At 45.5% G+C, this 16,693-nt stretch overlaps 1 protein-coding gene and 1 long non-coding RNA gene across 2 annotated transcripts in view; one reads left to right on the top strand and one right to left on the bottom strand.

Annotated features, from left to right (window-relative positions):
- Window positions 1-11,127: 11,127 nt before the first annotated feature.
- The window catches only part of LOC144603882 (heparan sulfate glucosamine 3-O-sulfotransferase 6-like), a 110,656-nt gene continuing 105,090 nt past the window's right edge, over window positions 11,128-16,693 (top strand). The window contains exon 1 of the mRNA XM_078417669.1: window positions 11,128-11,939. Within this exon, the coding sequence (XP_078273795.1) occupies window positions 11,476-11,939 (464 nt within the window). The 5' untranslated portion in view covers window positions 11,128-11,475. The remainder of the gene's footprint in view (window positions 11,940-16,693) is intronic.
- The window catches only part of LOC144603883 (uncharacterized), a 148,863-nt gene continuing 147,539 nt past the window's right edge, over window positions 15,370-16,693 (bottom strand). The window contains exon 4 of the long non-coding RNA XR_013548669.1: window positions 15,370-15,546. This is a non-coding gene — a long non-coding RNA (uncharacterized LOC144603883). The remainder of the gene's footprint in view (window positions 15,547-16,693) is intronic.

Here is a 16,693-nt window from a genome sequence, read left to right as displayed (position 1 = left end):
TGATAGGTAACGTTTGGGGTTGGGGCTCTTGGGTCAGAGTGAAGAAGGGTGTCGACTGGGCTTGCATTCACTGGAATTTAGAAGGATGAGATGGAATCTTATAGAAACTATAAAATTCTTAAGGGATTGGACAGGCAAGATGCTGGAAAAAATGTTCCCAATGTTGGGTGGAGTCCAGAACCATGGGTCACAGTTTAAGAATAAGGGGTCGGTCATTTAGGACTGAGACGAGGAAAAACATTTTCACCCAGAGAGTTGTGAGTCTGTGGAATTCTCTCTGCCACAGAAAGCAGTGGATGCCAATTCACTGGGTGTATTCAAGAGACAGTTTAGACAATAGACAATAGACAATAGGTGCAGGAGGAGGCCATTCGGCCGTTCGAGCCAGCACCGCCATTCAATGTGATCATGGCTGATCATTCTCAATCAGTACCCCGTTCCTGCCTTCTCTCCATACCCCCTGAATCTGCTATCCTTAAGAGCTCTATCTAGCTCTCTCTTGAATGCATTCAGAGAAATGGCCTCCACTGCCTTCTGAGGCAGAGAATTCCACAGATTCACAACTCTCTGACTGAAAACGTTTTTTCCTCATCTCAGTTCTAAATGGCCTACCCCTTATTCTTAAACTGTGGCCCCTTGTTCTGGACTCCCCCAACATTGGGAACATGTTTCCTGCCTCTAACGTGTCCAACCCCTTAATAATTTTATACGTTTCGATAAGATCTCCTCTCACCCTTCCAAATTCCAGTGTATACTAGCCTAGTCGCTCCAGTCTTTCAACATATGACAGTCCCGCTACGTCAAACCTAGTTTGATATAGCTCTTACGGCTAACGGAATCAAGGGATATGGGGAGAAAGCAGGAACAGGGTACTGATTCTGGATGGTCAGCCATGATCATATTGAATGGCGGTGCTGGCTCGAAGGGCTACTCCTGCACCTATTTTTCATGTTTTTATGTTTCTATGACTGGAAATGTCATCTATCTATGTTCCCCAGAGATGCTGCCTGACCCACTGAGTTTCTCCAGCACTTTGTGTCCATATGAGATATAACACGATACATAAATGCAATCAAGATACAGCCAAGTTCAATGGGTAGATCGAAGGGGAAGACACAGAGTGCAGAATATAGTTCTCAGCATTGTAGCACATCAATTCCACTGTCTGCAATGGGATAGAGATGAATGGGACAGTACCCTAGCTTATGGAAGGAGTATTCAGTAGCTAATAACAAGAGGGGAAGAGGCTGTACCGGTGTCTTAAGTTTCACGAGGTGTTTTATTATGTTTTAGCAGCTTTATAAACGTTGTTGGTGTTATTAAATTGATCACCAATTGAAAGGGAAGTCATAATCACGACCTCGGTGAATGATCTCACACACTCGTTATAAGCAAACATTTGGGCCCGACATAAAATGGTGCCACAAAGCCACATTCACGTTAACTCTGGCAAGTGTTAAAAACGAGATATTTAAGTGACTCCACCGGATGGAAAAGATCCTAATCTGAACATTAAAAATGAACTGCAGGTCATAATCTTCTCATTTACCCTTTGCAGTGCGCCCACTTCTTGCGCCGACGTGAATGGGGGCAATCAATCTTATTAATAACGTCTCTAATCATTATGATGTGTTTGCAAAGTAACTGTACATTAACAGAGGCTTTCAATGCGCCTTTGTGTGGAGAGTGAGTGGAGTGCACACACACACACACACACATATTGTTGATTAGGTGCTTTGCTGGAAACTAGTTCAGTCCCCCGGTTCATTTCAATGACTTATTTCGCCAGAAATATCACTCGATTGTCAGGAAAGGCTCACATAATAACAGAACATTCACTGGCTCGTTCACAAAGCTGACAAGCAGGGTGTGTAGAACGGAAACGAATTGTCCTTTGCTTCCAGTGGTTTTGTCAACACCTTCCCTGGGAAACAAAAAAAAAAACATACAGGAACTGGACAAGTGCGCAAACGGCGAGTGACTGACAAAATCCATTGGCGTCGAGACCAAACGTAGACTCTCCTGCACATCGTGGGGTCCCTCCGAGATCTTCAGTTTCCTCCCACGCTCCAAAGACGTGCAGGGTTGTCTTGGTAAAATTGGCTTGGTAAAATGATAAAATCGTCCCTGAAGGGTAGTGTCACAGAGTGATACAGAACCTGTCTTGTGAAAATCGGACACAGTTTCAGGTCAAATGTCCATGGACAACCCGAGCAAAACCTTTTTGTTTTCCACCACACCGCTCCAAACTCCACTCACTGTCTGCATTTCTGGCATATAAAGATAGACAATAGGTGCAGGAGTAGGCCATTCGGCCCTTCGAGACAGCACCACCATTCAATGTGATCATGGCTGATCATTCTCAATCAGTACCCCGTTCCTGCCTTCTCCCCATACCCCCTGACTCCGCTATCCTTAAGAGCTCTATCTAGCTCTCTCTTGAATGCATTCAGAGAATTGGCCTCCACTGCCTTCTGAGGCAGAGAATTCCACAGATTCACAACTCTGACTCAAAAAGATAAGAGTAGTTAACTTATAAAGAAACAATGGTCCATGCGTCTAAGCAGCACTATAGATTTCATAAATGCATGAAGAAAATAAATATTTCTGTGTGCTTACTTTGAAGTTCTCGTCTCTGACGCTGCTCTCTCTCTCTCTCTCTCTCTCTCTCTCTCTCTCTCTGATTCCCCCTCTGTGATTCGGCCCTTTTCATACTGTTCATCCATGTGTTCTTTGTACATTTTCATACCTCTAGATTCCCTCTCAGCTCAGCTTAGGGGTACAGTGAAAAGCTTTTGTTGTGCGCCCACCGGTCAGCGGAAAGACAACACACGATTACAATCGAGCCACTTACACGATAAGGGAATAACGTTCAACGCAAGGTAAACATAGAAACATAGAAAATAGGTGCAGGAGTAGGCCATTCGGCCCTCCGAGACAGCACCACCATTCAATGTGATCATGGCTGATCATTCTCAATCAGTACCCCGTTCCTGCCTTCTCCCCATACCCCCTGACTCCGCTATCCTTAAGAGCTCTATCTAGCTTTCTCTTGAATGCATTCAGAGAATTGGCCTCCAATGCCTTCTGAGGCAGAGAATTCTGAGGTCAAGCCAGCAAAGTCCGGCCAAGAAGAGATCGAGGGTCACCAGAGAGGTGGATAGTAGACCAGCGCTGCTCTCTGGTTGTGGTAGGATGGTTCAGTTGCCTGATTTAGTCCCCTGAATCTCAGTCGGAAGGGTCTCGACCAGAACCGTCACCAGAGATGCTGCCTGACCCGCCGCGTAACTCCACCACTTTGCGTTGATGTCATTTTGTGACCATGTGTCTACCTTGGAAGAGAATAAAAAGCATCTTGGAGTAATTGTCACGCTCGCAGGAGAGTCCAGTGATCTGGAAGATCCATAGGATTGAAGCCACACCATTTACCCAAAGCCATCAGAAGCCGTGATTATAATCCTGCCAGCGTTAAACGTTTGTCTCATCTAACGCAAGAGCAACCTTGCTTTTCCAATGACTAATTACCAAGGGGTGGATCATAATTATAGAGAAGCTTTGAGGTAACATTTGCTTCCATTATGTGGTTTTGTTGCGACTTTCAAAAATATGCCGTGAATGATTTGCCTTGTGAAGAAAATATAATGAAGTGTGTCGATCTTGCATGAAAGGAATAAAACATGGTTTTATTCGTAATGTACTTCCAGATGTCAGGATGCCACGTGTAATAGAAACTAAACCTGTTGATGTCCTGTGCACTGTACAATCTCTGACTACTGCCGTAGTTTAGTCTAGTTTAGAGATACGGCGGAACAGGCCCTTCGGCCCACCGAGACCGCGCCGACCCGCGATCCCATTACAATGACACCAGGCCAATTAACCAACAAAAAACTTGTACATCTTTGGAACGTGGGAGGAAACCAGAGCGCCTGTGGAAAACCCACGAGGTCACGGGGAGAACGTATGAGCAGACACACAGCACCCATAATCAGGATCAAACCTGGGTCTCTGGCGCTGTAAGGCAGCAACTCTATAGACAATAGACAATAGGTGCAGGAGGAGGCCATTCGGCCCCTCGAGCCAGCACCGCCATTCAATGTGATCATGGCTGATCATTCTCAATCAGTACCCCGTTCCTGCCTTCTCCCCATACCCCCTGACTCCGCTATCCTTAAGAGCTCTATCTAGCTCTCTCTTGAATGGATTCAACCGCTGTGCCGCCCATTTCTGCGTTGGCATTATTCCATTATTAACTTAGAGTCATAGAGTCATACAGGACGGGATGCACCCCAGCTTGGGGGGTTTGGGAACAGCTCTGTCCAAGACCGCAAGAAATTGCAGAGAGCTGTGAATGTGGCCCAGTCTATCGCGCAGACTAGACTTATTCTTATTCTTTTGTAAATGGCGCCTAAATATTGCACCGGGTGCTGAGAATTTCACTGTGCCGTGAGTACGTGACAACAAAGAACCACTGAACCATTGAATGCATTCAAGAGAGAGCTAGATAGAGCTCTTAAGGATAGCGGAGTGAGGGGGTATGGGGAGAAGGCAGGAACGGGGTACTGATTGAGAGTGATCAGCCATGATCACATTGAATGGCGGTGCTGGCTCGAAGGGCCGAATGGCCTACTCCAGCACCTATTGTCCATTGTCTATAATATTCCCTTGCACGCTTTAACCAAGTGAAGGGCGAAGATATCTATCTCCCTTATCTAAATATCTCTCAAATGGCGACTTCACAATGAAAGCTGCTACTTTAGCTCAAGGTGGAGCATAATTGACTCTTTTGGATCTTGGAGCGTTTTGCGTTGTTTAAAACAGCTGAACGAAGTCACACTGAAGCATTTTGAGCGGTCAGTCAAACACAGCTCCCAATTAGATGCTCTCTCCGCTCGTCCCTTTCAGAACCACTAAATTGACCCAATTGGCATCGTTTTGGAGGTTGATTCAACGTTGGATTTCACCGTCGATTGTCAGTGCGATGCCATGTTACTTCCTTGAGTTCCTCCATCATCACACAGGCCATCATTAACGTGCTCGCTCCGACCCAGCCTCACCCCTCTTGCAGCGGTAGAGTCGCTGCCTTCCAGCACCAGAGACCCGGGTTCCATCCTGACTACAGGTGCTGTCTGTACGGAATTTGCACGTTCTCCCTGTGACCGCGTGAGTTTCCTCCGGGTGCTCCGGTTTTCCTCCCACACTCCAAAGATGTACAGGTTTGTGGGCAAATTGGCTTGGTACAATTGTTATTTGTCCCTAGTGTATGTAGGATAGTGTTGGTGGGATATGGGCCAAGCACAGGCCCAAATGTTGGTCGTGTGGGCGAGTTGGGCCGAAGGGCCTGTTTCCACGCGTTATAACTAACTCTACGTTTAGTTTAGAGGTACAGCGCGGATAGAATCTGAATCTGAATCTGAATTACCTTTATTGTCATTCAAAATTAATTGAACGAAAATCATTTGCCACACAGCCACAACAGTACAAAGTACAAGACACACAATTTTACACAGTCAGGATCGAACCCGGGTCTCTGGTGCTGTGAGGCAGCAACTCTTCTGCAAGTAAAAAATAGTTTTGCATGGACTATACAGACTGTTCAGATAAAATCCATGCCCACAAAAAAACCCCTAAAATGTAGACTCGTGGCAGGTGGATGTAATCACCCTCGTGTGAACTTCCTGCCTTCATCTGCAGCAAGATGCTTGGTTATTTAATAACAATGTCGCATGGAAACTCATTGAAGCAGGAGAGAGGACAGTGCAGCACTGTGAGAGCTCTGTTACATCTTCACATCCTCGTGATCCTCCACCGTGCGCTTGTGGCCTCAAGCTACTGATTTGGGTGATTAAATTTGGGAAGGAATGTGAAGGAACACAGGACTACTTGCAACTCCTTGCGTGCAGTTCATCCCATGCCATCATCATATCATCATATATATACAGCCGGAAACAGGCCTTTTCGGCCCACCAAGTCCGTGCCGCCCAGCGATCCCCGTACATTAACACTATCCTACACCCACTAGGGACAATTTTTACATTTACCCAGCCAATTAACCTACATACCTGTACGTCTTTGGAGTGTGGGAGGAAACCGAAGATCTCGGAGAAAACCCACGCAGGTCACGGGGAGAACGTACAAACTCCGTACAGTGCAGCACCCGTAGTCAGGATCGAACCTGAGTCTCCGGCGCTGCATTTGCTGTAAAGCAGCAACTCTACCGCTGCGCTACCGTGCCGCCATCATCATGCGATCGAATCTTGGACCATCCGAGCAAAATACAACAAGACCCCGAAACCAGGTTCGGACCCTTCCTTCAGTACTTGGACGGGCACGGTGGCGCAGCGGTAGAGTTGCTGCCTTGAAGCGCCGGAGACCCGGGTTCGATCCCCGCTATGGGCGCTGTCTGTACGGGGTTTGTATCTTCTCCCCGTGACCTGCGTGGAACGGTTTGCTCCCACACTCCAAAAGACGTACAGGTTTTGTAGGTTAATTGGCTTGGGATAAATGCAAATTGTCCCCTAGTGCATGTAGGTTAGTGTTAATGTGCGGGGATAGCTGGTCGGCACGGACTCGGTGGGCCGAAGGGCCTGTTTCCCAGCTGTATCTGTAAACTAAAACTTGTCTGAGTGCGATGTTATATTCAGGCCCTTGAACCCTTTGAGAACGTTTCTCAACTCCTCTGAGTGCCTCCAACAAAACTGGAGACCTCAGGCCTAAAAAGGCGCTGGTCCATCCGCATTTGGAACATTGTGAGCAATTTTGGGCCCCATATCTGAGGAAGGATGTGCTGGCGATGGAGAGGGTCCAGAGGAGGTTTACAAGAATGATCCCAGGAATGAGTGGGTTAGCACATGATGAGCGTCTGATGGCACTGTGCCCCTACTTGCTGGAGTTTAAAAGGATGAGGGGGGGACCTCATTGAAACTCACCAAATAGTGAAAGGCCTGGATAGAGTGGATGTGGAGAGGATGTTTCCACTACTGGGAGAGTCTAGGACCAGAGGTCAATGCCTCAGAATTAAAAGATGTGCCTTAGAAAGGAGACGCGGAGGAATTTCTTTAGTCAGAGGGCGGTGAATCCTTGCCACAGAAGGCTGTGGAGGCCGTCAATGGATATTATTAAGGCAGAGATACTGTAGATAGATTCTTGATTAGTACGGTTGGCAGAGGTTATGGGGAGAAGGCAGGAGAATGGGGTTAAGTGGGAAAGATAGATCAGCCACGATTGAATGGCGGAGCAGACTTGATGGGCCGAATGTCCTAATTCTGCTCCTATCACTTATGTACTTATGAACCCATCACTAATCTGATTTGTGGTTGTATGAGGTCTTCCTCCCAATTGTACCGATTTTCACAGGGTTTCAGCCTAAAGATAATATATACATCCTCGACTTAAATTCCACTGAGGCTATTGCTGAGTACTATCGAGACCCTAAACGATGGCTGAAGCAGTATAAACAGTTTGAAGCCAACTGGAATGAAACTATGTGCAGCAACGCACTTCTAACTGATTCACTGGATAACCGAGATAAATGTGAGCAATGGATTCATTCATAGTCAGGAGGAAAAAGGGCTAAAATATGTTGTAAGAGTCATTGGAAATCACACTTGCAAAAGGCTCGACTCGCAAAACTGATTCACCTAAAATTTACAAAGTGAAATAAAATATTAATAAAAGAAGGAAAAGTGACCTTTGGTGTTTGCCTGACGATTCTGCGTTTCCCCAATAATTAGTAAAAAGAGACTAAAATAACATTTAAAAGACATTTGGAAAAGGTACATGGATGAGAAAGGCTCAGAGGGATATGGGCCAAACTCGGGCTGGTGGAGCAAGTGTAGATGGGACATGTTGGTCGGCATGAAGAAGTTGGGCCGAATGGCCTGCTTCCGTGACAAAGTATGGACATTATTGTTTGGTGCGTAAAAGTGACTATGTTTGCAAATGAGGTAATTCAGGACCACAAGATCCAAGTGTATGTTTATCATTTAAAAAATATCTTTTTAATGATTAAATTATTAAAAATGTTTCAATTAATTTATGCCAGGTTCCTTGACAGATAATGAGAAGTTCACAGTTACTGCTGTTCAAAGATACAGCATGGAAACGGGTCCGGTTGGCCAGCCGAGTCCACGCCAATCATTAATCACCCGTTCACTCAAGTTGTCCGTTATCCCACTTTCGCATCCACTCACCTACACGCCAGGGGCAATTTACAGAGGCCAGCAAGATTCAATTCAGCAATCGCAAGTGGAATGGCGTAATGTCAACTGTAACAAACTCTTAGTATCCATAAATCTCCCGGTGGCTCAGCACTTCAACTCCCCCTCCCATTCCCAATCTGACCTTTCTGTCCTGGGCCTCCTCCTTTGTCAGAGTGAGGCCCAGCGCAAATTGGAGGAACAGCACCTCATATTTCGCTTGGGTAGTTTACACCCCAGCGGTATGAACATTGACTTCTCTAACTGCAGATAGTCCCTGCTTTCCCTCTCTATCCCCTCCTCCTTCCCAGTTCTCCCACTGGTCTTCCTGTCTCCGACTACATTCTATCTTTGTCCCGCCCCCTCCCCTGACATCAGTCAGAAGAAGGGTCTCGACCCGAAACGTCACCCACTCCTTCTCTCTAGAGATGCTGCCTGACCCGCTGAATTACTCCAGCGTTTTGTGTCTACCTTAGTATCCATCAGGGGGAAGAGGGTGCAGCACCAATGCAGGAGAGTTTTGGGCCCAACGGGTCCCCTTGGTCTAGTTGGGAATAAGGTCACAGGGGGGTAGAGGGATGGGATGGGTGGGGGGAGATTTCAAGAAGGCAAGATGGTCACAAAAAGCTGGAGTAACTCAGCGGGTCAGGCAGCAACTCTGGAGAAAAGGAACAGGTGACGTTTCAGGTCGAGACCCCGTCTTCAGAATGAGAGTCAGGGGAGAGAGAGACGAGAGATATGAAAAGCTACAAAGAATAGATGAATGAAAGGTATGAAAAGATCAAATCGAGACCCTTCTTCAGACAATCTCTGGTGTTCCAGAGAAACCAGTCCATGTCATTCGTAACATTCAGTCTGAAGAAGGGTTCCCGATGCCAAGTGTCACCTCTCCATGTTCTCCAGAGATGCTGCCCAACCTGCTGAGTTACTCCAGCACTCTGTCTTACCAAGTCTGCCGTAGTGAAAGAGTAATAACGTCATACAGACAAGATGGTGATCCTTAGAGAAGGATGCAGATACATGGGCCATTTGCCCCACTTACCCTTGATTAGCATGGGCTAATTAGCAGGGGTTACGGGGAAATGGAAGGAGAATGGTGCTGAGAGGGAAAGGGAATCAGCCATGATTGAATGGCATAGATTTGATGGGCTGAATGGCCTAATTCTGCTCCTTGAACTTATGACCTTGTGCATATACTCCTTATTATCCTCAAAAGGTATTATATAGAGTCATAGAGGGTGGAAACAGGCCCTTCGGCCCAACTTGCCCACATCGACCAACATGTCCCATCGACACGAGTCCCACCTGCCCACAATTGGCCCATATCCTGCTAAATCCCATCCTATCCATGTCCAGTCTAAATGTCTTAAATGTTATGATAGAACTGAAGCAGTGCTAAGATGTTGCAGCCACTTCATGCAGGTGTATACTTAATACAGAGAACCAGAGGACATAGGTTTCAGATGAGGGGGGGGGAAGATTGAATTGGAACCTGAGGGGTAACTTTTTCACACAAAGGGTGGTGGTTGTATGCAACAAGCTGCCGGGGGAGATAGTTGAGGCTGGGACTGTCACAATGTTTCAGAAACATTTAGACGGGTGTTAATGTCTAAATGTTTCTTAAAAGTTGTGATAGTCCCTGCCTCAACTATCTCCTCCGGCAACTTGGATAGTATAGGTTTGGAGGGATATGGATCAAATGCAGGCAGGTGGGCCTAGTGTAGATGGGGCATATTGGCCAGCCTGGGCTGAAGGGCCTGTTTCCACACTCGGTGGTTGAATGGCATAAGTGAATGCGGATGGACAATGTGCAGGAAGGAACTGCAGGAAGGTCAGTCTGAAGAAGGGTCTCGACCCGAAACGTCACCCATTCCTTCTCTCCTGAGATGCTGCCTGACCTGCTGAGTTACTCCAGCATTTTGTGAATAAAAGGAACTGCTGATGCTGGTTTGAACCGAGGGTAGACACAAAATGCTGGAGTAACCCAGTGGGACAGGCAGCATCTCTGGAGAGAAGGAATGGGTGCTGTTTCGGGTCGAGACCCTTCTTCAGACTGAGAGTCAGGAGAGGAGACGAGGGATATAGACGGTGATGTGGAGATATATATTACAAATGAATGAAAGATATGCAAAAAAAAAAGTAACGATGATAAAGGTGATACAGATAAAAGGGAATAGATACTGTTACCCATTCAGTGTTGTTGCTGCTTTGTGTTACTGCAGGTCCCTAAGTGTGGTCGCCGAGGGGGGCATTTCTGTAGCAGGTGCCAGGGCGATTTTATATATTTTATTTTTTTGGTAAGGATTTGAATACGTTTCGAGGCTGTTTTGAATATGGCCCAATAGCCGAGCTGTGGGGGTGGAACCAGGCGAAACACTGAACTTACAGCGAGTTAAAATTGTTTATCATGTGGAAAGCAAAGGGGCAGGTTGTACATTGAGAGGCAAAGTAACTGGCGTGGAGATAGACAGATACACACACACACAGAGGGGGGAGAGAGATAGAGATAGAGAGAGAGGGAGAGAGAGAGAGGGAGGGAGAGTGAGAGAGGGAGAGTGAGAGGGAGAGGGAGAGAGAGGGAGAGGGAGAGGGAGAGGGAGAGTGAGAGGGAGAGGGAGAGGGAGAGAGAGGAAGAGGGAGAGAGAGGGAGGGAGAGAGAGGGAGGGAGAGAGAGGGAGGGAGAGAGGGAGAGGGAGAGAGGGAGAGGGAGAGAGAGGGGGAGGGAGAGAGAGGGAGGGAGGGAGGGAGAGAGAGGGAGAGAGAGGGAGGGGGAGAGAGAGGGAGAGAGAGAGAAGGAGAGAGAGAGGGGGAGGGAGAGAGAGGGAGGGAGAGGGAGGGAGAGAGAGGGAGAGAGGGAGAGAGGGAGAGAGGGAGAGAGGGAGAGAGAGGGAGAGGGAGAGAGAGGGAGAGGGAGAGAGAGGGAGAGGGAGAGAGAGAGAGAGGGAGAGAGAGATAGAGATGCGAAACTTTGGATCAAAATCTCACCACATCCACTGCAGAGCATACAGGAAGGAGGCTTTGGAGGAAGCTTTGAGAAGTTGGGTTGGTGTTTGTGTGTGTGTCAGGTCCTGGGGCTGGTGTTGGGACTGGTGCTGAGAGGGAGAGGAGGAGAGAGGGGAGAGAGGGGAGAGAGGGAGAGGGGAGAGAGGGGGTGAGGAAGGGCTGTTTTTTGTTTTTTGGTTGTTTTATAATTTCTCCAAATGCTGCGCTGATCGCCACACAGTGTGCGGTGAGGAGGAGAGTATGTTTGCCCAGGCTGTGCAGAGCAGGGGGGCAACTCATGGGATGTAGCCGAAGCCGACACCTCGCTGCAGTCCGGGCACAGACCAAGGCGCCGCTGCTGCTGCTGATCATGATCACGGTCTTCACCTATTTCGTGTACTGCCTGTCGGGCTGTGGCGGCGGCGGCGGTGGAGGTGGAGGGGCGATGCCCGTGTTGCTGAGCCATCGCCGGGCAGCAGCAGCAGCAGCAGCAGCAGCAGCAGCAGCAGACAGGGAGCTGTCGCCCTCCCGTGTAGCGTGGGAACGGCCGCTGCTCAGAGCGCAGCCCTCGGCGGCTCCCAACATCTCCACCTCCAACAACTTCGGCATGAGAAAGTTCCCCCAAGCCATCATCATCGGGGTGAAGAAAGGAGGCACCCGAGCCCTGCTGGAGTTCCTGCGGATCCACCCCGAGGTCAGAGCCGTGGGGGCAGAGCCTCATTTCTTCGACAGGAACTACGACCGAGGGCTGGAGTGGTACAGGTAAGGTCCACGCTATCCCCCCCAAACAACCCCCCACCCCCACTCCCATCACTCCCATGCTCACCATCCCCATCCCCAACCCCACACTCCCACCCCATCACTCCCATGCTCACCATCCCCCATCCCCCATCCCCAATCCCCCATCCCCATCTCCCATCCCCATCCCCATCCCCATCCCCCATCCCCCATCCCCAATCCCCCATCCCCAATCCCCCATCCCCATCCCCATCCCCCATCCCCATCCCCCATCCCCAATCCCCCATCCCCAATCCCCCATCCCCATCCCCATCCCCCATCCCCCATCCCCAATCCCCCATCCCCCATCTCCCATCCCCCATCCCCAATCCCCCATCCCCCACCCCCCATCCCCAATCCCCATCCCTAATCCCCCAATCCCCCATCCCCAATCCCCCATCCCCATCCCCCATCCCCAATCCCCCAACCCCATCCCCCATCCCCCATCCCCAATCCCCCATCCCCAATCCCCCATCCCCTCCACCCCCACATCGATTCAAGTCGCAAGGCTAACAGCAGAAAGAAAAAGACAAAAACTGCTGAAAGAAATTAGACCTGTGCAAAACTTAAAATGACACATTTCATAATCTTGACCTGGAAAATAAATTTGTATAATCAATCAGAACCAGAACCAGTGTATTTGTAAAATTTAACCTGAATTATAGAATTACAGGGAAAAATATATGTACATTTTGTAAATCTTACCCCTGAAAAAGTTATATATATATAGAATTATATATATAGAATGTAATTATAGAATTACAGGGAAAAATATATGTACATTTTGTAAATCTTACCCCTGAAAAAGATATATATATATAACTTTTTCAGGGGTAAGATTTACAAAATGCACATATATCTTTCCCTGTAATTCTATAATCACATTCTATATATATAATTTTATATATATATATATATATATATATATATATATATTCAATTTCAATTTAAAAAACTTTATTGGCATAAGATATATCATATATATACATAAGATAAGATATATATATATATAAGTTTATATATATTCAATTACAATTTAAAAAACTTTATTGGCATGATAAGATATATCATATATATATATATATATAAGATAATACATATTTATATATATATATATATATATCTTGTGCATATCCGCAAAATTTAAACTGAAAGAAAAATGATACAATTACAGGGAAAGATATATACACATTTGTGAATTTTAACCTGAAAATAGGTTGTATATTTGAAACGTTTAACCCGAAAGAATTATACAATTACAGGAAAAAAATATATATACATTTGTAAATCTTAACTTGGGGGGAAAAAAAGTTATATTTTTGCAAAATTTAACCTGTAAGAATTAGACATTTGTGAATCTTAAACAGAAAATGTATCTATTTGCAAACTTTAATCTTAAAAATCATACATTTACAAACATTTACTCGCAAAAATATATACATTTAGAATATTTATCCTGAAAAGAGATACATTTATAACATTTATTCTCAAAAATATATACATTTACAACACGTAGCCTGAAAAAATATACATTTGCAACGTTTTCAAGCTTATAAATTATAACATTTGGAAAACTTAATCTGGGGGGAAAAATGCAGTTGCAAAACTTAACCTGAAAGAATTAATATATTTGGCAAAACCTAATCTGAGAAAAATAACACATTTTCAAATTTTAATCTGAAAAAATTGATGTATTTGTAAGATTTACTGTGAAGAAGTTGCACATTTGTTAAACTTAAGGTGAAAAATATACATACAGTTGCAAAACTGAACCTAAAAGAATCAAACATTTGCAAAAAATTAATGGGGAACGGTTATTTATTTGCAAAACTTAATCTGAAAAAAATTATACATTTGCAAAGATAACCTGAAAAAAAATATATATAATTGCAAAACTAAACATGAAAGAATTATGCATTTGCAAAACTTGACATGTAACAGGAATTTGGCAGCTATAATATTAATCTAGTAGGATAGTAACAATGTATAAAATATTTATTTTGCCTGGCCTTGGTATTCTTAATGAGCCCTAAACATGTGGGTGTTCTGTAGCTTCATTAACATAGTATTGTGAAGAATATAGCTGTTTTTTTACTGGGGAGGTTTGTGTCAGTGTCTAAAATGTGCGTGTAAAATGTGTAATATGATCGTGAAATATCAATCAGAATTAAGAATGTGAAACATGAATCAGAAACTTGCTGTGGGTAAAGTTGAGAGGGAGGCTTTAAATTTCTTTTAATCTCCCTGGCGGTAGGAATTATGACAGATAATGTGTGGGTATTAAGTTGCTACATATTCTGCTTTGTGTGTTCTGTGCGCAGATGTGACATTTTTATGCATTTTGAAAAGAAAGCACCTTAATACCCCAGTCCTGATATGATTTAATTAGGAATCGTAAAAATATAAAACTGCAACCCTTGTGGAATTATGAAATATAAAATATTTATTTTGACAAGCGGTTCCGCTGAAGTCAGGTTCTTATTCAGAAGCAGTCTTAATATGGATGCCAAACTATTTGGTGTTCAATAGAAATTTTTGTTACTGTTTCTTCTAGATAAAAATAAGATAACAAAATCGACCCAAGCATATACATTCTGAGTGGCACAATAGTAATTGGACCTATTGCGGTCGTTTCAAACAAAATCAATCTATTCAGTAGATAGACACAACGTGCTGGAGTAACTCAGCGGGACAGGCAGCATCTCTGGAGAGAAGGAATGGATGACATTTGGGGTCGAGACTGAAGATGGGTCTCGACCCGACACGTCACCCATTCCTTCTCTCCAGAGATGCTGCCTGTCCCGCCCGCTGAGTTACTCCTGCATTTTGTGTCTAACTTCGGTTTAAACCAGCATCTGCAGTTCCTTTCTGCACATTCAATCTTATCAGCATTGCTCAGTGTCTTCATTCTAAAAATCCGAATAATTACAAGGCGAATATCTTAATTATTACAACTTTATTCCAATTGTCGACTCGGTAACAGCGCAGGACGTTATATTTCAGAATGCCGTTTGACATATGTACAGAACCGACAGTGTTAATGGGAGGCAGCTGTTCTTAAATATTTGTGGCTCAATCATAAGGAAGAGATAAAAGAGGTTTTTGAAAACTTTTTTTTTTTTTTGAAAGTCTGTGCAAAGCAATTGAAGGCTGAGACCAAGATGTACAAAAGTAGAATTCATCCAACTAATGCTTGCCTGAAGAAGTCTGAAGAAGGGTCTTGACCCGACACGTCACCCATTCCTTCTCTCCAGAGATGCTGCCTGACCCGCTGAGTTACTCCAGCGTTTTGTGTCTATCTTCGGTTTAAACCAGCATCTGCAGTTCCTACCCAGCTGATATTTATTGCGGAGTTTAAGGGTGAATTTTAGTCATTATACAGCCACATAAATAAAATTAGAAAACAAAACCCTTTTGTGTACAATATATGAAGGGTCTGAAGAAGGATCCTGACCCAAAACGTCACCTATTTCTTTTCTCCAGAGGTGTTGCCTGACCTTCTGAGTTACTCCAGCATAGTGTGTCTATCTTCCATCTGAATGTGACAGTGAGATTCAATAGACCATAACTCTGAGCGGATGGAACTGTGTTACTGCAAATACAATACAATACAATATATCTTTATTGTCATTGTACAGGGGTACAACGAGATTGTTAATGCAACTTCCATTCGATGCAATAAATTAATTCGCTAATCAACAGAAATTTAGACAGCCCAGAGAAACAAAATTAGAAACAGTTAAAACAGTATCAAGTGCAAATAGGTTTGTGCCGGGTCGCTGTGCGACGTGACCATCCGAAGGAGACAGTTCATGGGGGGGGGGGGGGGGTGGGGGGCTGGGGGCACTCAGCCGGACCGGTTCAGAGGAGCTATGGCTCTGGGGATGAAGCTGTTCCTAAGTCTGGAGGTGCAGGAGTAGAAGGCCTTGTAACGTCTGCCGGATGGTAGAAGTTCGGACAGACTGTTGCAGGGGTGTGAGGGGTCTTTATGAATGCTGGTGGCTTTCCTGAGGCATCGTGTGTTGTAGATGCCCTCCAAGGCTGGAAGCTGCATCCCGATAATCCTCTGAGCTCTGTAGACTACCCGCTGAAGAGCTCTCCTCTCCGCCTCCGTACCACACAGAGATGCCATGTACCACACAGAGATGCCATGCGTTAGGATGCTCCCTGTGGTGCAGCGGTAGAAGGTCGTCAGCAGCTGTTGGGGCAGGCCAGTCTTTTTCAGTGTTCTTAGGAAAAACAGTCGTTGCTGTGCCTTCTTGACCAGCGCAGCGGTGTTAGCGGACCATGTGAGGTCCTCCAAAATGTGTGTGCCCAGAAACCTGAACAACAACAAAACCTGAAACATCAGCACAACGATGCCTGGTCCTTATTCCGTTGATATTCAAAACTTTGGCTGGAGCCATGGCTTTTCCCATTTAGTGTCACAGTCATCCTGATGCTGATGGTTAAGCATAGTTTGGTTAGTTTCTGGGTTGGGCAGATGAGTCAGAATTGGCTATTGTACCAAAGCAGGCTTTGTCGCATTCGAGGTAGTGGTGGTGTGTTTTGGTGGGTGTTACAGCTGACCGTTACTGTAACGTGGGGCAACTCAGTTTCAGTTTCAGTTTAGTTTATTGTCACGTGCACCGAGGTACAGTGAAAAGCTTTTGCTGCGTGCTAACCAGCCAGCGGAAAGACAGTACATGATTACAGTCGAGCCATTCGCAGTGTACAGATACATGATAAGGGAATATCAT

The sequence above is a fragment of the Rhinoraja longicauda genome, chromosome 21 (genome assembly GCF_053455715.1).
Source record: "Rhinoraja longicauda isolate Sanriku21f chromosome 21, sRhiLon1.1, whole genome shotgun sequence".
Taxonomy (NCBI): domain Eukaryota; kingdom Metazoa; phylum Chordata; class Chondrichthyes; order Rajiformes; family Arhynchobatidae; genus Rhinoraja; species Rhinoraja longicauda.
The sequence above is the reverse complement of the archived record's forward strand: the minus strand, read 5'-3'. Positions and strand labels throughout refer to the sequence as shown.